This window comes from Acipenser ruthenus, chromosome 23 (genome assembly GCF_902713425.1).
Source record: "Acipenser ruthenus chromosome 23, fAciRut3.2 maternal haplotype, whole genome shotgun sequence".
NCBI lineage: Eukaryota > Metazoa > Chordata > Actinopteri > Acipenseriformes > Acipenseridae > Acipenser > Acipenser ruthenus.
In genome coordinates this window covers 23,123,331-23,144,237 of record NC_081211.1, presented here as the reverse complement: position 1 = coordinate 23,144,237, position 20,907 = coordinate 23,123,331, and the positions used below count along the sequence as shown (strand labels likewise).

Genomic DNA, 20,907 nt, shown 5'->3' with positions numbered 1-20,907 from the left:
TCCACAGTAAACCAGCCCTTCAGGTAGCGTTTCCGGAGCTGCTTTTTATCCATGATCACCACTCCCTGGGATTCAAACCCAATATAGAAGCGGGAGATAATGTTCAATATGTAGATAGCATCAAGAAAGTATTTAAAGCCCAATATTGCAGGCTCAGCTGTGTCAAAGGTGACCTAAATAAAAAGTGACACAATTAAAAATACATTACATGTGTCAGCTCTTATTACACTACAAATATAACAGTAAAAAATGTGCCTAAAAAGTAAAATAATACACATCTGCAGTGGTGTAAATATGATATGATCCCTTACTAACTACACCCCTGATGTTTAAACTCAGGCTTAATATTACTTAATGTTATTGCTTTTAAACCCAATCCAGTTATTAGAGGGAAAAAAAGAGAAATTACTGTCTGATATAGTGGCTTAAATAAGAGAGGCATTTGTTGAATTTGCACCACACTTGTATATCTTTGCCTAACACAAACAAAAATGTGGAGATTTAGTAAATTCTGGCTGTAATAGACATACCCCCGACATTTTTATTTCTCACCATAAAAAGGGAATTTTACAGCATGCTAGATTACAGGCACTATACTGTAAACTATATATTTTTCATTATGGTCTGGTAGTGGCGCCCTCTTGGTCCCGCATAGGGTATAAAAGGAACACCAAGGGTGGTACAAAATGGTCCAATATCTGCACTTTTAAGTTGTTGAGTTTCAAATAGTTTAGGTTTGCGAATATTTGACGACATTTGCACACCTTGAGTATATAACTGTGCAAACTGTACCCCAGTTAAAATAATAAATAAATAAATAAATAAATAAATAAATAAATAAACAAACAAACAAACAAACAAACAGCACTGGCAAAATCTTAGTGTGTAGTATAGTGTAGCACATTTAGATGAATACGTCTCGGCTTAAAATACTGACCTGAAATATTGTTAAGAGTACACACAGAAAGGAAGCGGTTGCTACAAAGAGTTCCCAAAGCCGAATCATGCGTGTTTTCGGAGAGAAAACAGGTAACCCAGACTGTTCCTCTCGAACAACCTCGACCTCTTCCTCCTCTATGTCATACAGCTCCTCAAACCCCATTGTCGAACAAGCAAGTGAGCGATATTGCTGCGGGGAATGGTATAATTATAGCAATTACAAATAGCATTCTGTATTCCTATTAAGAAATACTCTGCACCGTGTACAGAACAATTACAAGTGCCCTGACCTGACTACATCTTCAGAAAAAATAAATATGTGTTTAAACACAATACGGTAAAGGTAGAAATTAGTGGAATAAAAGACTTTTTGAACTAACAGGCTACTTAAATTAAAATAGAGGTAATTATGACAAACATAACGAAAAACAATACGTAAGATAAATAATAAGCACAATGTTTCTCACCTCACACTGATAAAACGGATATTATTTAAAACGTGTTTAAAATGTTAAAAAAAATAAACACTTAACTAACAAATACAAACATTTTAATCGTTGTAAAAAGTCAGTTAGAATTGTTCCGAATTCGCACGTGGTCTCATTTGAACTATGGAATGTTTAGAGGTCTCCGCATTTCTTATCAGAATACAATACCATTGCACTTTATGGGACGTGTGGCTTTCTTTTACAGATTTTTCAAGACGGGTCTTGAAATGTACGACTGTGGGGCTGGTAGCATCTTCCTCGATCCTCCCACCTGCCGAACACCGACAACTGTATATTTTTGTACCAAAGTAGGCTACTGTTCCAGCCACTATTTTTATTTTTAGCAAAATATGACACTCTCACCACCAGCAACTACACTTTAAATAGTTGGTTATTTTTTTTTTTATTGTATATTTATATTGTGATTTGGTCCACTTCAAGGCATATCTGACCCCTGTAAATTATAATGTAATACTTTGTTTATTTCAGTATGCGTTTAGTGTACACTGCATCCCCCCACCTCTCTGTCTCAGGACTAATGTAGGACACCCAGATTCTCTGCCTAGCTTTTACGTGTACATTATTTTGTTCTTAGACTGCCTTCACAAAAATGCTTAAAAATGTCATTACTTTCCCATGGTTGGTGGAATGTAATTTCGGAAACCAGTATACCATTAGATGGCCACGGGTCAAAGACTAGCACTTGACAGCATTACCTTCCGTGGGGTTCTTTCTGAAGTCTAAACCAAATACAAAACAAACACTGTGTGGGTGAAAAAAGGACAATTTGCATTTTAACAGAATACACTATCCAGAACTGGGAGCAAGACCAGCAGAAAACCTCCCTGGCTCGATCATCCCCGAAACTGGTCACATGCAGTCTACACAATTTTACTTTGCTTTCGTTTCTTGTATTTTTCATTCATCTATACATCTTGTGGTTTATTTACAAAATCCATCAGCTGAGAAAATAGGGGTATAATGTGCATTAGTCAGAATCTTATCAGATCCTGAACTAAACATAAAACACACATTTGCCATTTATGCAAAAAAAAAAAAAAAAATCAACTTGAAATGAAGTTTACTTGTTTTAAATCACTATGAAACCACAGACTATTGTAACAAAAACTGACATGAGACATCAGTGTATGTCTACCCTGCTTTCTACTCTTATTCAAATGTGTTTCCCCCCTTCAGCTAGTTTTAGTCCCAGAATGTCTTTGGTTTTATTGGGGGGTTCTGAATTCTAGACCAGAAAACATACAATTAAAAGGCTCACACAACAATTAAAATACAGAACACCTTAAGGGTTTATGTCAGAACTTTCTTTTTTGTTCTTTATTTAAAACAAAAAAGAAACAACCAATTGAAAACAAACCACTGGTTAAAGAAAACAAAATGTGTTTTTTTAAAAAAAAAATCTGCTAAAAAATAAACCAAATGCTGTAGAACTACATACAGTATGTTTGTTTATTTTTTAAACTGTACTCTTGAAATATGTAGTATCCCATGGGGGGGGGGGGGGGGGTGATTAAATGAAAAATTTACAAGTCAGCACCAAAAGTTACCAAAGCAAGCAGCAGCAGTACATGCCTTGTAAGAAATGGGTTTATTGATACCACAGGTCTGATTAACACTGGAGAACCAGAAAACAAAACAGATGTGCTGGTCAGGAAGTCTTTTTTTATTAATTTGTTTAAAAACAATTGAAGAAACTCCTTCATTTCAGGGTTTTTTTTTTTTTTTTTTTTAGTCCACTGTAAAAGGAAGACTGAAACCAATGTGAAAATCATGTGTCTAGGTATCAAAATCAAAATGTGTGGCAATTGAATAAAGTAATAAAATAAAACATTAAAAACTAATTTAAGTGTTACATTTCGGGAACTAAATATTGTTCTACTGCCATCTAAAATCTGCTTTCAAATATTTGAATAACCTGCAGTTCATCCTCACGCTTTACAATCTGTGGGATTGTTTCTATATCCAAATGTGGGAACTTCTACTGCGACACACATGGAATTAGCTAAAGATGCAGTTTCTCTTTCCGCCCAATTCAAGGGTAGCAATCTTCAAAAGAAAACAAAACAATTCTGTAATTAAAAAGGTCAAGATGTTGAAAGCTTTCTTTTTTTAAATATATAAAACTTTGGTCTCTTTCTTTTAACAGTTGGTTTATTGTAAACATTCACATGACTGGGCAAAACTTAAATAGTACTTGAAACTGAATTCTCCTTACTACGTGGCGATGACTGGTGATTAGCAGTTTAATAATCCATGTGAATTGGTTTCTCTTTAAAACCTAGGTCGTAGTTGAAGCTGAAAATGCCCTTGCAACTCCACTGAAGGATATACCTCTTTCACCGAACACAACTAGCAGACCAGAAAGCAAAACCTTTAGATTTCAAATCTACAACTGAATTCCACACATGTACAAAAGGGTTTTAACAGATGTTTCCAGTTAAAATAATAAATGAAAAGGGATTCTACACCTTACACCTTTCAACAACCCACCCTCTCCCCTCTAAACAGTTCAGTGCGAAACAAAACCAGAGGCATCACAACACTGTTGGTTTTTTTTTTTTTTGTATTTCATGTTCTTGCTAATACTGTAACAAGCGGGGGTTTTTTTTTTTCCCCCTGTGAGCAGTCCAGTTTTGCCATGAAGACTGCCCTCTCTTTCAGCCAGGTCAGTCACATCTTGCACGTGGTTGTGAACAGTCCATTTGAACCAGACAGTCATTTGTTGCTATGACCGGGCAACTTTTGCCTCATGAGCTTTCAGTGTTCCGACTGCATCTTTCACTGCGTGGTATATAATATTCTTCACCTGGAAAAGCAATAGAAAATGCACAAATTAATTCAAATCGTAAAATATAGATGTATACATCTATTTAAGAACACACACACACAATTGCATAAAAATGTTGTAGACAAGCTTTATCGACCCCCCCACCCGTTTACTGTTTTATCCTTCCAACTTGAAACATATTTCTAATATGAGTGGCCCCACCCACCCAAAAACATAAATAAATGAGGAACCGACCTGTAACTTGTCCTCATGGTTTGAGTGTGTGTTAGAAAGGTGCCTGAACTCTTGCGTTAGTCTGAAGCAATGTTTCACATGTTCTGGAGAGACGAAGTCCTCTGCTACTTTAATACAGCTGTACAGATTGTGCACCTAGGAACACAAACATGATCAAAACTGTTACACAAATCAAACTTACACTTAAATCACTGTTGATATAAAATAAAAATAAAATGACTTCAGTTTAGGAGTACAGGAAATGTATGTAGAAATTGTGCATACCTGATGCGGGGCTCCAGCGGGTATAAACACAGAGTCCCCCAGGAACTGAACAATCGCCCAGCCCATCACTCCATACTCTTCATATAGCCGCTTGCGGAGGACCTGATCCAAGTACCAACTCTGGTCGTGAATTGGGTCATGATCAGGGGGATTCTCCTGACCCTGCTCCTCCCCAACCTGAAACCAAAAAAACAAATCAGAACAGCACTTCTGTACCGGCACAAAAATCTTAAAAGTAAAATATTTTCAATGCTACGTTTTAAACTTAACTACCTTCCGGAGAAGTTCACGAATTTTTTCAGCATCTTTGGCTGCGTAGATGTGCCAAAGGGCACCAGGCTTCTCCTTAGCTTCATAGATTCGACGTTTTGTCATATCGTCCACATCCCCTTCTTCTATTGTCTTCAAAACCTCTGATTGGAAAAAAGCAAAGCTCGATGCAGTTATTTTAAATCAAACATTACTCCCACAAAATTAGTATGATCCAGCAGTGTCTGAAAACTGTGTCCTCGATACCATACATACTTCTGGCTATATATTTTAATGAAATGAGTCATGTCTATGTGTTAGTCAGTGCCAATGAGATCACTGGAATGCAAGAGGTCTGTATCATGTTGTTTGGATCAAAACATTTCTTTATTCCTGACACCAACGAACAAGATATAGTTATTATGGCTCGATACAAAAGGTTCAGTAAATATTACATTTCCCTCTGGCATATGCTAAACGTACCCTTCCTGCTCCACTGTCTGAACGGTAATCATGTTTACTGCTCTCCACTGTTCCACACTAGTGCCATCTGCTAAGCAAAAGCACATAAAATGTATTGTTTATTTTAAAAGTGCATGACAGGGAGATAATAGGAAAATGCACAGACCTTTACATCCAGTGATATCAGCTTCTGTGAATGAGAAAATGTATTGGAATCAAAACAAAAGAATGTTAATTAAACAAAAACAGTTTATATATGTATAAAAAAAGTAACAAAAAACACAACAAACTTTGTTCACAAGATACTGATAATTTACCGTATTCCTTCGATTTTAAGGCACACTTTTTTCTTCTAAAAAATGGCTTGTCTTAAATTCGAGTATAATGGTGTGTGTATTAAAAATCGCCAACAAAAGATGTGAATACCCGAGTACACAAACAGCAACGCGATGAACAAAGATGTAGTTGCCAATCTCGAATCTTCCCGCGACACACAGGAAGCCATTTTTAATAAACCGTCATTAGCTTCCTGAGGAATTCGAAGAGAAGCTTTTACAATTTCAGCGTTTCAGCATTAGGCTCTGTTCTAACAAACAATACCAGCTTGGACAGATCGGAAAAGCTGATCAGACCCCTGTATTTTTCGACATGCCAAGCAATACCACAGTTCACAAAAGGGAGAAAAGCAGGTGCGAGCAATCACGACAAAATGAGAAGCAACGCATAACGGTAATGCTCTGTGTGACAGCAGACGGCCACAAACTGCCTCCATATGTTGTTTTCTTATATGCGTAATTGAGGTTGTATCTTTGTAAATGCAGCTTTATTTGATGGGGGGGAGTTCCCTCAAATTGAGGGTGGGGAATTTGGGCAGCATCTTAAATTCGAGGGGGTCTTAAACTTTAAGGAATACGGTAGTTACACCTGAACTTACTCTTTCCAATAACCTACATTTCAAAATAAATAATAATAATAATAATAATAATAATAATAATAATAATAATAATAATAATAGTTTACCCTCCTCCTGATTTCCCTCTTCCTGTGGGATTCCCACGTATACCATGACATTCACAGCATCAGAAACATCCAGGTGAAGGTTTGTGGTTCCAACCTTACGGTCCTCCGTTGATATCAACCCTACAAATACCACAATCCTTAAATTCCATACCCACTTGCATCTCAAATGAAACCCATAAAACACTGCAGATCAATTGCTCTGTCTTGCATAAATAGAATTAAGGCTGTATTTTATTTTTTCATGGTTATCACAGATTTCATTATTTGAGAAATGTACCCATTGCCGTGTTTTGTAGTTCTCCGTGAAAATTACCATTTCTGAGAAGTGTAAACATACATATTTTTTATCACTTAAAAATAAACACAGCCGGTTTAATTTGCTTCTAGTAAATGATGGAACAAAGTGCATAGATCTGTACGATTTCTTTAACACCAGCTGCATCAAAGATTTGAAATATTTCTGTTAAAGATTGCTCTGTCCAGTACAAGAAGGGGACATTTAATGTGTCTTATTTTTACATTTATTTATGTTTTTACTTTGTTTGATAATTCTCTGATCGTGAATATAAAATGTTTTTAATAAAGGTGGACATTAACTAAATATTCTACAATTTCGTATTTAAATAATTTAGAAACATTTGTTGTATTATAGTTTTGAATGCATTTAACGCTATTTGTTCCTGCTTTAATAAATGTTTAAATAGAGAAATATTTTGAAATACCTATTTTTAGACAGTGTATTAAGCAATTTACTGTGGAGGGGGAGGGGGGGGGGAGGGATACAGCCCTAAATATAATTATAGGTTTCATGCAAAAATCAGTCATTACATTCAGAACCTGTATACATTTACAAAAGCACAACCAATTCTACAAATTTAAGTCTGAATGCATACCATAAGCATTATACATTTTTGGTCCGAGGTCAGGCCGCACAAAGTAGTTGGGCAATCGGGAAGCAAGATTTAATCTTCCATCGCGCTTAGTGTACTCAGGAAGGGGGAGGTTGTCCATTAGATCATGGAATCTGAGCGGAAAAAGGGAGAGAAACAAACAAAACAAAAAAGTTCCAGTAAGTTAAATACACAAGCAGACATTTGTTAAATATACTTTTAAAATGAAAAAGACCATCCCCACCACCACCTACCTCGTTGGCATCATATCTCTAAAGTCCTCTCCTGGAGGCCAGTCTTTAAGCTTCAATACCATAGGCTGTCCATCTTCTCCCTGCAAACGCTCTACAAATAGAAAAGACAAACACCACATTTTTAATGTGTAATAAAAGCATAGTGAACCCATGGTAATGCATAGTTAAGCACGGAGAGTTATGGTAAAGTATAATAAAGTTTTTTTTTTAAACTTGGTTTTGTGTGTGCTTGCAGTGTTAAACAGCATAAAAAACAAGCTGTTTTTATATATAAATAAATCAAAAAGGTATGCCACTACTCCAATTAGAAGCTTGATCGGATCAAAAAAAAAGAAAATGACCAGTTAAAGAAAGGTGTGCTGTATACGCAAATGCTACGCAATACAAAACAAAAATAAAAACCCAACATACACACCCCTTAACTAGGTGGAATGTTTAGATACTATACTGCTCAAAAAGTAAGAGAAGAACTAGGTCAGGTGGCCTATTTTCACTTACTCAGCTTTAGGGATTAGTTTAGTAGTGATTGTACACTAGCAGTACTTACTAGAGATGACCTCAAAGCCGTCCCAAAAGTCTCGGACTTTGACGTCAGAGATGATGGCACAGTTCCGACAGTTCACCAGGTCCACATCCTGGTCTCCAAACTCCATGCTGAAAGCTTCTGGTTTCCAGAGTCCGCCCTCTAACTTACTGTGCACTGCCGAAACCAGCACAGGCTGAATGAGAAAACAGAGACATGAATTAGAAATACTTGTGTTTAGATCTGGATCTTTTAACACCTGGTATTTGCTTTCCGTGTGCCTTGATGCAAGTTTATTATTATTATTATTTGTTTATTTAGCAGACGCCTTTATCCAAGGCGACTTACAGAGACTAGGGTGTGTGAACTATGCTTCACCTGCAGAGTCACTTACAATTACGTCTCACCCGAAAGACGGAGCACAAGGAGGTTAAGTGACTTGCTCAGGGTCACACAATGAGTCAGTGGCTGAGGTGGGATTTGAACCGGGGACATCCTGGTTATAAGTCCTTTTCTTTAAACCACTAGACCACACAGCCTCCTAGTTTAGAAACTCACAAACCCATCCTGGCCAAATGAAAATTAGGATGCACAAACACTTCAAATACCCAACATTCTTATTTATTTTTGCAAGGTATGTGAAAGCCATCATGCTGAAGATTTTGGGGAGACGTTTTAGGTTGCACTATTTAAATAGATGTAATAGACAAGCAGTGGTCTGAAAGCCCCCTAAAATCTAACCCTGTATTTGATCCAGTGCCAGGAGCCTGAGGAACCAGACCCCCTTTTAAATAACTATTTCCTTTCTATAGCTGCATGTACACTAACTTGCATGAACTTCCATGAGTAAACTTACAGACTTCATTAGGGTGAAACATATACAGTCCACATTTCAGTGCCCTGCTATTAATATTTTTCATACTACAGCTTGCAAAACGGTTGTGTTAAATCCTCCTGTTCCTATTTGTGAAATGCAAACTACAAATGGCTGAAGTCTGGGAGTGTGAGGCTAGCCCAAGCTTCTGAGCTCTCACCTGGCCCTGTTTCCAGCACTCGCGGAATATCTTCCAGTTGTTGCTGTTGCTGGGGTCCTGGAGGCAGAGGAGCCGGCCGTCGCAGAGCCAGGAGTGGGAAGTGTTGGGGTCCAGCACACTGAGCCCCATCACACTCTCTTTCTTCACTTCCTTCTGTGTCTCAGTCGAGCTCTCTGCCTTCCTCACCTCAGCAGTCTTCTTCGTCTCAACCACGGACGCAATTATGTGGTCTAAGAAGTTCGGAAGATTGCCTTTGCTTTTGTCTCCCTGGAGCATAGGAAAGGAAAGATAAGACATTTCAGCTTTGTATTTTTTGGTAACCGACTGAATTTTCTAAATATACCAGCTAGTTACAGTCTCGCTCTTAAATTTTACCCTCCAAAAAGTCTGCATAAATCTGGATACAATGTTCTTTCCTTATCAGTTTATTAAACAGTTTCAAATAGCTTATTTGGTATACATTTATTGTATCACCTATCCTGCTACATTACCATACCCCTTGGTCATAGTATTCTTGCATATCTGATTACCAAGTAAAAAAAGTTGTTGGACTTCTCTCTGTAAGGGATATATATCGATACTCTAGTACAAAAACTAAGCTGTGGCTCACTGCTGTCTATGATTTTGTGTGTGTGTGTGTGTGTGTGTGTGTGTGTAACCAGCTATTATAATATTATTCTACACATTTTCATCTCTGCGTGTGTGTAAAATCACACTTACTGTGGAGGTTGTAGAGAAGACAGAGGGGAAGGGGATGCCAGTGTCTGGGCCACCCTGAGGAAGTTTCCCTTGCCCGGAATTTAGGAGGTCTCTGAGACTAGATCCCTCTGACTTTGTGTTTGACATGCCAGGGCCTAGTAACAAGCTGTTAAAGAGCTTTGGGGTTGAAGATGACTTTGACAGGGAACTAAAGGACTCCAGAGCAAAAGGTGATCGCGATTCTTTACCCAGCACTGAACGAAGTGAACCAGATTCTGCTGAAGAACAAAAAGGTGGATTCAAAAACATGCCAACAAACCCACAACGTTGCATTAAAAACGGATTGTATTTTAGAAATAGCAGTTCAGCTGTTGGTTAATATAGTTCAAATAAACACGTTAAATAATAAGCCAATCCAGTGGGTGATTTTATTGTACCTTTCGTCTCTTCCTTGGCTTTCTGTGTAGCCAGGTCTGCAAGCCAGTGCAGTGCAGAGGAAGGTGCCGTTTCTGCAAAGCTCTGCCGGCTGTCCTTGATGCTGGGTATGGTTGCGTTGTCCTTGACACTAGGCAAAGCAGTGCTCTCCTTGGCACAAGGTGAAGTTGTGGTGTCCTTGATATTAGGCAAAGCTGAAGTAATATGGTTACTGTTAGTGCTGCCATCACTGCTACCTTCCCCTGTCTTACTAACTTCATCCAACATTGGATCCACTTTGACAGACACATCCCCATCTCCTGGAATTGTTGTCCCGCCACCGTTTGCGGGAACACTGCTGGGAGTTGTGTTGCTGCTTGAATTTGTGCTGGATTGCTTGAAGACCAAGAAATATATAAACCAGAGTAAGCTAATGTTACCAACCTATGACACTAAATCAGGTCAATGTGAATCACTGGCAAATTAATCATCAACAAGTAATGACAACATTCACATTAAAGGGTGAAACATTAATATTATTTATAGGTTTCTAATTGTATGCACTCTCCTTCTCAATATCATTACTTGGCTGACCAAAGGGGCCAATTTTGCAGCTGTGAAGTCAAATGTCCACTGCAAGTGACCTACCTGGGAAACCCCATTGGGTGCCATTGGTCTCTGTAAAGGCTTGGCTTGTCTGCTAGTACATGGACAATTAGCTTTGATACCCCATTTCCCTCGTGCTGCATGTACCATATCTCCAATATTATAGAGAGCTGCAGAACGAAAGACAGACAAGGATTACTGCTTAAACAATTATTTGAGAGGACCAGTTAAAACAGAAACCCGATTACCAGTTTAACAAAGTACTTTTAATAATAAAAGCCCTGTCCATTGCCCTGACCTGCTCCAGGAATGATCTGTGTGGGCATCAGGTTCTGTGGTTCATGGGGTTGCCCTTTCGCACACTTTATCCAAGAGAACACCTCATCTTCAAGATTATCTTCAGATTCTAAAAAGGTCAGGAAAAAACAAAGGAAAATGGTTATCTATTGTTGCCTCCAATCCAAGAAGTGGGGATGACCTTCATAATGAATGTTGGTCGTAGGCAGATGAAGTTATCTAAATTGAGAGCAAATTAAGCATTTTTGGGGTTAAGGAACCATTCATAAGATCGGTTGGTAATATCAGCGCATTGGAATTCAACCCTGGAATGCTGTTTGAGGTGGAGACTGATCCCAAAGGGAAATTTCCAAAACGGCAAGCAAGAGATTCATATGCAGAAAAAGGCACTCCTGCTGATCTAACTTACATGTAGAGGATCACCTCGTTCTAAACCAATAACCTTTCAGGGACCCACCATCAAGCGGCTGGCTCTTCCTCAGCCGGTAACAGTCGAGACAGACCCCAAAGCCACACTTCCGACACACCCAGTGGATATTAAATAACGTAGTCTCGCACACGTCACACATCTCTCTGATCCCACGCACAGCTCGCTTCCATGCCACTTTCTCTGTGGACAAAGAAATTAACAGAACATTCAACATGAGTGTGACATGCGCAACATGTTAAGATTACATTACTGTTATTCTTAAAATCACCCTTCTTTTCCCCTTATGTAAAGCATGGGGTCAATGCATTATACTTAGGGCTTCTGATTTTCTCTGTTCTCCTCCGACTTTTCTACTCTCCTTTAAATTTAATTGATACCTGTTAAGCCATTCGTTTTTCTCAAATCACAACTGAGAAATGAATGGCCTAACATGTATCAATTGAATTCTTAAAGGAGAGCAGAAAAGTCTGAGAAACACCAAAACTCAGAAGCCCTAATTATACTATTCCAGAAGAAAATCTGTAACATCTCTAATAGATTAGCCCTTTTGAATCCTCATTGATCATCGGTGTTACATCACACCCAGGGTACCCCATGTTATTCACAGAGAACACTATGCCACTGTGATAAACAACACGCTTTTAGAAGCAATGTCTTACGGTGTGGCTCAACCATCATCATGGCCTCCTTCTCAGACATGACGAGCTGGCAGAACTGGTCGCCCACGTTGGCCAGGATGTACTTGGAGGTCTCTAGGTCAAGGCCCTCTGGGATGGTGAGGGAGGGGATCCACAGGCTCATGGCCTGTGTGTCACTCTGCTGGGGGTTCAGGAAGCCCTCCACTCTCAGCACCCCTTTCCGTGTGAACGCCAGCCTGAGACAGAAGAGATCAATCTATCTTTTAGATGTTAATTCCAGATTCCACCATCCATATGACAAATTAAAGGGCTTACGTTAGGATTATGGTATGGAGTACACAAAGTTCTCTAATTATAGTTTCGAATTTTAAACCCTTGACACCTAACCTGCTCTAGCCTCAAGTCCAAGATTTAATTTTCTGTAGAAAAATGTATAAATAATGACAATCAAAAAGGTGGTTAACCCTCAAACCCAAGCTTCCATTAAACTGGTATAAAAACAGCTGCCATTTAATTAAAATAGAGCCATGTAGCAGTGGTGTTTTCATCCTCTTATTTAGATCAATAGAGCGGACGTTAACTGTGTCGAGACCAAACAGTAGTCAAGAGATGCAGTCTCACAGACCTGCGAAAGTGGAAGAAGCGACAGGCGACAGTGGAATCGTCTTCATCGTTATCCTGCTCACGGAACTTGCGGTACCGCTCCAGGCGGCACTCCCGGCACTTGTGGAGGTGAGGCGCTACGTTGATACAGGAGCCATCCTGCAGGAACGACTCGCCAGACTGCTTCAGCTTCCGCACCTTCGTCATGTCCTTCAGCACAGACTGACCCACTGCACAGGCACACAAGAACAAGAGTCAAAGAACAGGGGGAGGAGCAAGCACATGGATGAAAATAAAGACTCATCGCATAGCAGTCCAGGTTTCATTGACATGAAGCAAGTTCATGTGGTTCTGTTTCTGCTGCCACCTACAGCTCAGTCCTGGCACACAGTAAAGAAACCAATGTTAATTCAAATTTAATCTGTGGGAATTTTAAATCATGCTTGGTTTCCCAGTGCATAAAACAAAACAGTTTACAAGTAATAAAATCAGTGGTTATGTATGACAAACAAAAACAAACAGGGAGTTTCACCTGTGTGTGACGTCACATGTGCACCTGAAATCATGAAGTTAGGTAATATATGAATTCTTACTACTGTATTAGAAAATTTTGTTTTTGTGACAATTGGAAGCTAAAAATCACTTTACACCATATTAGACATTCTGTTCATCTCACCTTTCAAGGGTTTGTTGCGAGGTCGGCTCTTGCCCACCCCTTTCCCTTTGCCCTTGTCCAGCATCATGCCAGCCCCCAAGTCCGGCCGTAGCTGACCTTGCTCCTTGGCTTTGGCTTGCAGTTGCTCTTCTGTGTCACTCAGGTCTGAGAGGTCACTATTGGTGCTGGAGTCCGAGTCACGCCTGGAGGCTGTGCTGCGCTCATCCAGGGAAAAATTTTGGAGAGTCTGATCAAACAGCAACTGGGGCTCTGAAACGACAGTAGCTCCGCTCATAAATGATGAGAAGCCAGGCTGCTGTTTCCCTGAGTCCACAAGGGGTTTGACCACATCGCTGACACTCTCCTGCACAGTGCCAGAGTCTGAGCCGGCTCCCGGTCCTTCCTCGGTAGGGCTAGATGACAAGATAGGCATTTCCATGGTCTGGGACAGGATAGGTTCTTGGGAACTGGTCTGCGGAACACTTCCTAAGCTGGCAGGCCTGGGGGCAGTAGTAGAAGCAGTGGTGGTGGTAGTAGTAGTGGTGGTGGCAGCGGTTGAAGAAAAGGCAGAGAATGGTGAAGACGCTAATGCCTTCGAAGGATCAGCCATGGTGAAGAGATTTACTGGGCTTTCACTGGGAGCACTGGTAGCAGCGTCTGCTGCTGCAGCGGAAGCCTTGGGCCAATCAGAGGTAGCTGGTGGGCGCACAAACACTGGGGTTGCAGGCTGAGCCAGAGAGACGGCAGAGGGCTGCGCAGCAGGAAGGCCGCTAAAGGGACTATGGGTGAGCTTTTCGGCAAATGCCAGGAAGGGATTAGATGGTTCCTCACGGGACAGCTTGGGGGGCTGTAGGAAGAGGTTTTCGTGGGGCTCTGGAGGTTTAGTGTTGGTTAAGAGACCCATTCCACCTCCGCCAATGCTGCTGCCTGGAAAAGCTGGAGTGAGTTTAGGCATTGCATCTGGACCGAATGGTTTCCCCAACAGTGATCCGTTTCCTGTGGGTTTAGAATCCGTTTTGGACTGCTCTTTAGAAGGGGACATACCTGGCGCTGCCCCAAATACACTGCCTTTTGGGCTTTCAAGGGCTGCCGTTTTAAATAAGTTCAAACTGGGCGGCTCCTTAGCCAGGCTCTCAGAGATAGCGGTGAAGTAGTTACTCCGGGGCACGTTTTGCGCCATGCACTGGAAGAATATGTTCTTTGTGGAATCACTCTCTTTGCTGGAGTCATCTGTACTGCTGCTGAACTGGAACCCAAAGGGTTTGTTCTCCTGGGTAGGTGCACCGTTGGTCTGAGCCCGACTTTCCCCAAATGTAGGCACTGAGAGAGGCTGACTCTGAGACATTCGGAAGCCAGCAGCTGCTATCAGTGGGTTTTTGGCACTCTGAAACAGTAAGACCATTCATTTTTATTCAATATCCTGATTTCATGTTGCAAAAATATAACAGATACAGGACACGCATACAGTACATTGACCTTGCTACATTAATAACATTGCATTTTATGTTTGGCATAAGCACAGTGTCACATTTCACACAACGTTATACTCTAAAGTGAATCACTGTATTGTTCTGTTTGTTAAACGTATTTAAATTAAGTAACAAAAGAGAAACGTTCTACGCTCACCTCAGCCTGTCCAACACCCCATCCAGCAGTCTTTTGGCCACTAAAACTTCCCACAGCAGCACCCCCATCAGAGATGCGCACAGAGGTGGGGATGGGGCCCGCCGTCAAGGGGAATCCCCCTAATGTCACCGGAGAAGTATGAGCCCCCTCCTTCTCAGGTGTGGCTGCTGGCGACTGTTTGTCCTTCTTCAGAGCAGCTGCAAGTGCAGACCCTGGAGGCATCTGACTAACAGAGGGGAAAGCAGTTGAGGAGAAGGGAGAGGGAAACGCGGCAGTGGCAGTGGCAGGCTCTGCTGCTAGGGGGCGGTCCTGCACCACCACTGTCCTTCCATTCTCTTTCGTGTAGGTGGCAAAGCGGATGTTGGGATGCCCCTGGGAAGAAACGTGAGCTGCTGTATTGGAGGACCCCTGGTTCTGAATTGGCCCACTGGTATTGCTGGTGCCACTGCCGCCCCCTTTCCAGGATCCAAAGCTGTTCTCACCACCCTCGCTGCCACTGCTGTCTGTCTCCCCAACCTTTAGTCTCTTCACTGCCACATCGCTATCACTGTCAGAGGTGTTCCGCCTCCTCCGTCCCTGCCCTTTTCCATCTCCTTCCTTCCTGCGCTTGCCTTTCTTACTGCCTTCAGTCTGACCAGCCTGGGGAGTAATGAGAACAGCAGAGTATTCATTACATTGCATTAAAAAATAAATTAATAAAAATGAAGTGCCCCTGTAGCTAAAACTATCTTTGGTGATGTTAAAAATGTGTTACCTTCAAATGTAGTACTATGAAGTAAACAGGCACTACTGACGAGACCAATAAATGGGTAATAATGTAGAAAAAATGGTTTCCTGTGCCCCCCCCCCCCCCCCACCCCCACTCCCACTCCAAACAAATATCCAAAGTTCATCACTGTCCCACCTACCTCATCCAACAGGTCCTCTGCCAGCACCACATGAATCACCCTTGGATCCACAACCCGAGTCTCCTCACCCTGAAAACAAGCAAGAACTATATGACCAAGGAGAAGGACAACATGTCCTCCAGCACCATTTTAATGTTCATCATCTAACAAAGTGCCCAATAAATCATACCAAGTCTTCTTAAACTGATATTAAATAAATAACAAAGCTAAAAATGAATCCTTCTTATGTTAGCAAACCACAGAAGTATTTCAGTGTTGTATACGCTACCTTTGTAATGGTGATCTCCATCATGTGAGACACAGGGTCATGCTGGGACACCATTCCTGAGGCCCACTGCTCCTCAAACTCAGGCTGGTACACTTTCACTTTCTGACCTTGGATTGTATACGGGCCTGATGCACAAAAACATTCCAGTATTAGCATCTCACCGGACCACAACTGTGTTTATGACTTGTATATTATGCACCTACAAATCACAGGTTTAACCTTCTGTCACCTCAAAACACAAATTGTAAAAAATATATATATTTTCAACAAAACCAACATTGACCTTTTTCCTTCCCCTGTTCATTAACAAGGCACTTCCCGGTTATGCTACATTTCATGCAGATAATGAGTCACCTTCTGAGACTCACCTCTCCTCAAGATCTCCTGTAATTTAAGCTCACTCAGCCAGCTGTTGACTGCATTCAGTAGCACTGCCTGCTCCTGCAACAGTTTGCTCCTGATGTCCTCTTCCAACTGCACAGAATAAAACTGGTCAAATATTACTTAAAAGCTTTATTTGCATTTCTAATCCAGCTTCAATTTAACTACATCGCTTTTCCCTGGGCCTGTTTGAAGTATTTTAAATAATGCCTGGGACAAACAAAAACAAAGACGATACCTCAAAACACTGTAGAGAGCTGCCGTCTTGCAAGAAGCTCAACACTCGGTCCATAAAGAACTCCACAGGAACAACTGGACCCAGCCCAATTTTGTCAACCAAGGGTTGAAAAGCCTGAAACAAAAAGATTCTTACCAGTGCTCTACTGCAACACGTGGAATAACTTGCAAACTAACTAACTGTGAATCAATAACAGTAGATTGATTATGATTTAATGTGTTTTTTTTTAAAACCAGGACCACCTGCAGCAAGTAAACATCAAGGATCAATGCTGTGATGCATAATGAAAAAAATGTTAAAACGAAAAGATTAGTTAAGAGGCAACCCTTCCTTGGCTATACAAAACTTAAAGTGCAGCTCTGCTTAAAAGCCCCCACTTACTAGAGCTGGCCAGCAACTAGCAGGGACCCCAGCTCCCTGGATCACAACTGGATCTTTGCGGGGCGCCCAAACTATAGATCCCTCCACCAGGAATGCCAGCACTTTATCCGCATAAACCTTGACCCAAGAGTGCCGTTTCTTGCAAGTGCTGTCAAACTCCACAAACACCTGCAGGGACCATACAAAACAGTTAGTCACAAACTGTTACATACAGTGTAAGGAGTTCACAGACAACTGATACTTTCAGGAATAAAGTCAAAATGCAAGTGCACCTGCAGACAACCTTGTGTGCATTCAAATGGGCTGGCCCTGATCCAAGTGCTGCTTCAATGCTCTTTGCTGAGTAGGACTGTAGTACTGTTTGCTTAAGAAGCAATTTAACATAGATTGCTGCGCTTTTTATCACAGGATTTTGTTGGTAGTCCACATGTTTAGCACTGATAGGTATAGCTGAGGAAATACAAGTTTGTTTTCCACTAAAATACTAAATTACTGGCCAGTTATTTACTTGTCATACAGTTTCCCTGTTAAGGCACATGTTAAATGTACTTCTGCCTTGAAATCACAAGGGACACCAATAGGTGGGAACAAAGATGGAGGAGGTGGGCTGGTTTACTGTTTTGTTCTTGGAGACTACAAAGGGAAATAAGCTGATAAGGGGAGCAACAGTGCTGAGGCTCATATAAAGCTCACACAAAACCTAGGGGCCAACATGTTTCTTGAGGTTTCAGCTTTGGAAATGCTTTCTGTTATTCAGTTTGCTTCTCTGATTATTGCGTATTTTACAGTAGGTTGTTGAAGCAATGTTTTAATTCATTTATCAAAACTAAATTCAGTCTACATCTTCCTGTGGCATGAAATTAAAAGCTAAACAAACCACACTTTTTTTCCAGAATCAGGCAGAAGGCAGAACTGCACACACAAGGTGGAAGGGAAACAATCACATCAGTAAGTGTTGTTCCTGTAAACCGAATTCTGACTCATGTGCGCAGATAGAGCTATGAAAACGGGTCCTCTCATCATGACTCTTACTAAACTATTAACTATTTATGCAATAAAGGAAATGTAACACTAGACCAATGTGTAGGTGTTAATACATCCAACGCATTTGTAGCACTTAGATTAGCATTATTTCTTAGAACATGGTGAGCAGAAGATTTTTTTAATTAATAAAAAGGTTAGTCAATTGTGTTCACAATACTGTTTTTAGTGTGGGCGACATACATTGCAAACACCACCCGTGATGAAACATCTCAAATTAATAATCGCTGCCGAATATCCTTATCACCCCCACCCTGCTAACACAGATTTTAAACAAGTGCCGGATTCATCTGAGGTTTTGGTGCGATTAGATGACAAAGAGATGGTGCCTTAGCTTCATCTGCTTGATCAAACGGCTAAACCATGAAGAAGCCCCCCCCCCCCCCCCCCCCAAAAAAACAAAAAACAAAATAAAAAACACCTGACTGGCTGGCTGCACTAGACAAGCAAATACTAGCCTCTGTATGGAACAAATATTCTTTAGAAAGCTGCAGCTGCAGTCAGTCAGTCTATAGATTATTGCCACAGTCATGGTTTCTAGGTTGGACCACTGTATACTGGACATAAAATCAATCAATTGTAGTAGTGTAGAATACTGATGCGGATTGTACTGCTTTCCATTATATTAAGAACTAGATTCAGTCCCATTTTAGGTATAAAATAAAACAGTGACAAAGAAAGTAAAACCATACTTTTAAACATTTAGTGAATAATTTAAAGAGGTTACAATCAATGGAATCTATACTTCCTTGAACAATTCTAACTACTCTTTCCCAGTCTCATAGTTCAGCTCTGCGTGTTAATCTTATGACTATTTATTTGTACAAATAAGTTGAAATGTGTTGGTTAGTTTTGGGGCAAATACAAAAAACATATTTTGTGGTTGGTTTATCATTTTTGTTAATTACATAGGATTGCATTCAAATACTTTTCAAACTGTATATGTTTTATATCAAAGTGTTTGTGTTTTATATTTATACAAATAAAGTATAGTAACGCATTTTTAATCACAGATAACACTGCAGGAGAATAATTACGTTCAGTGACGTCACCCTAAACTGGAGCTCGGTTCATAATTATACTATCATCACTTACGTAGTCATCAAACAAAACGGATTGCAAACAGGTCAAATACCACACTGACATACTGGTGCGCTGAACCGTGGAGATTTTTTATTTTTTTTTGGTGATTGTTTACTATAGATACTAGAGAGTAAAGCACAGTTAAGTATTTATATAAATTCAGAATTCCTATATTTAAGTGCAAAACGCTGCGTCTATTCACAATTTGGCGACATAGTTAATACTGACCAGTTTAACTAGTAAAAAGATGTTAAATAAATGCACGCTAGTGTATCTGTATCATCACAAGGCCCCAAATCCCCGGTCTCAACTATTCCTCAACTCTACCTTACAAAACAGTTATCAGCAGTGGAGAAACCCAACATGGTTTAACCTATATTATGTTACGCTGGTCCTTGGCGCTGAAAATGCAGCAAAACGTCCAAGGCAAAATAAGTTTTACGTTGTCCTTGTAAAAATTCAAACCACGGAATAATTAATTTGCACCCCCACAACAGAGACACTGACCGTCATCATCGCCGCTCCGGCTACTGCTCCTTCTCCTCCGCTCGCCTCAGACCCCGCAGCCGCTGCCCCGACCCCGCCAGCTGCCCGGACAGTCCCACGGAGCCAGTCCCGGTTCCATACTGCTTGGTCCGGTTCGGCGGCCGCTGCAGAGGCAGAATCTCCCAAGAGAAGCAGTACCCTCTTTCCGACCAATCCGAGCGAGTCCTCCATACTTAAATTACAAGTCGGTTGCAGAAAACACTGTCTCCTCAAAGCTCCAGTTCCCCCAAGTCACCAAGCCGTTGTTGTTTGCACCGGCGTTTCAAAATATTTATTTAAAAAATAACTTTCACAATCACTTCTGGTGAATGTTATTGTTCGCAACACAACGATCCCGCTCTCTCCGCCATTATCCAGCCAACGCGTCCCTGCTACTCGTACTGCAGAGTTCAAGTCCTAAGAAGGCTGGTGTTACCCCAACATCGCCTCGCCGTGGCCGATCCCAAGAGTTGCCATGACGAAGTTCAGAGATTTGCGCCCTGTTGTGGACAGCGGACACCCCGAGAACTACAACGATGTTATCGTCGAAAATACAATACAGTACAATACGTTAGTCTCGTGTATAGCGCCCTACTGTGGGCGGGAGTGGATTCGCTACTAGTCTGTTAAAAAGCATCTAGTTACTCATCCGCCATTTTGTCAAGCAAAACGGAAAGCCATTTGGGAAACCACCAAAGTTGCATATTGGTCCTATCTCAGGACCCTAACTCTCCCTTTTTTAAAAGCCGCTTTTTTTTTTCTTAAATACCAACATACAGAATCAAAATAAGGTAAACAATATATGCGGAAAACAAACAAACAATCAGAACTTCAACGCAGCAGAGTAATTTATTCGGCTGTCTCATTGTGCCTTTTGGTGAGATTTTATTTACTTAATGCTTACTTTTCATTGTGTTGTAAAACACCATTACAACATATTACAAATCA

At 40.8% G+C, this 20,907-nt stretch overlaps 1 protein-coding gene across 4 annotated transcripts; it reads right to left on the bottom strand.

The window, feature by feature from the left end:
- Positions 1-3,090: 3,090 nt before the first annotated feature.
- On the bottom strand, positions 3,091-20,521 carry LOC117973818 (lysine-specific demethylase 3B-like). Of its 4 annotated transcripts, none has more exons than XM_034927109.2 (25): positions 19,942-20,518; positions 17,311-17,478; positions 16,930-17,043; positions 16,679-16,784; positions 16,311-16,435; positions 16,043-16,111; positions 15,135-15,773; positions 13,530-14,892; positions 12,876-13,083; positions 12,272-12,486; positions 11,640-11,792; positions 11,184-11,291; positions 10,928-11,055; positions 10,303-10,675; positions 9,887-10,143; positions 9,167-9,433; positions 8,157-8,328; positions 7,610-7,700; positions 7,359-7,489; positions 6,466-6,585; positions 5,612-5,635; positions 5,008-5,147; positions 4,735-4,911; positions 4,471-4,605; positions 3,091-4,254 (listed from the first exon to the last, which is right to left on the bottom strand). In XM_034927109.2, the coding sequence occupies exons 1-25, from the start codon at positions 20,149-20,151 to the stop codon at positions 4,174-4,176; spliced, it is 5,574 nt and encodes a 1,857-aa protein (XP_034783000.2). In that variant the 5' UTR covers positions 20,152-20,518; the 3' UTR covers positions 3,091-4,173. The 4 variants fall into 4 exon arrangements, with proteins under 4 accessions (XP_034783000.2, XP_034783002.2, XP_034783003.2 ...); XM_034927111.2 differs by having other exon boundaries at positions 9,887-10,140; XM_034927112.2 differs by lacking the exon at positions 5,612-5,635 and having other exon boundaries at positions 19,942-20,521.
- Between the last annotated feature and the right edge of the window lie 386 nt (positions 20,522-20,907).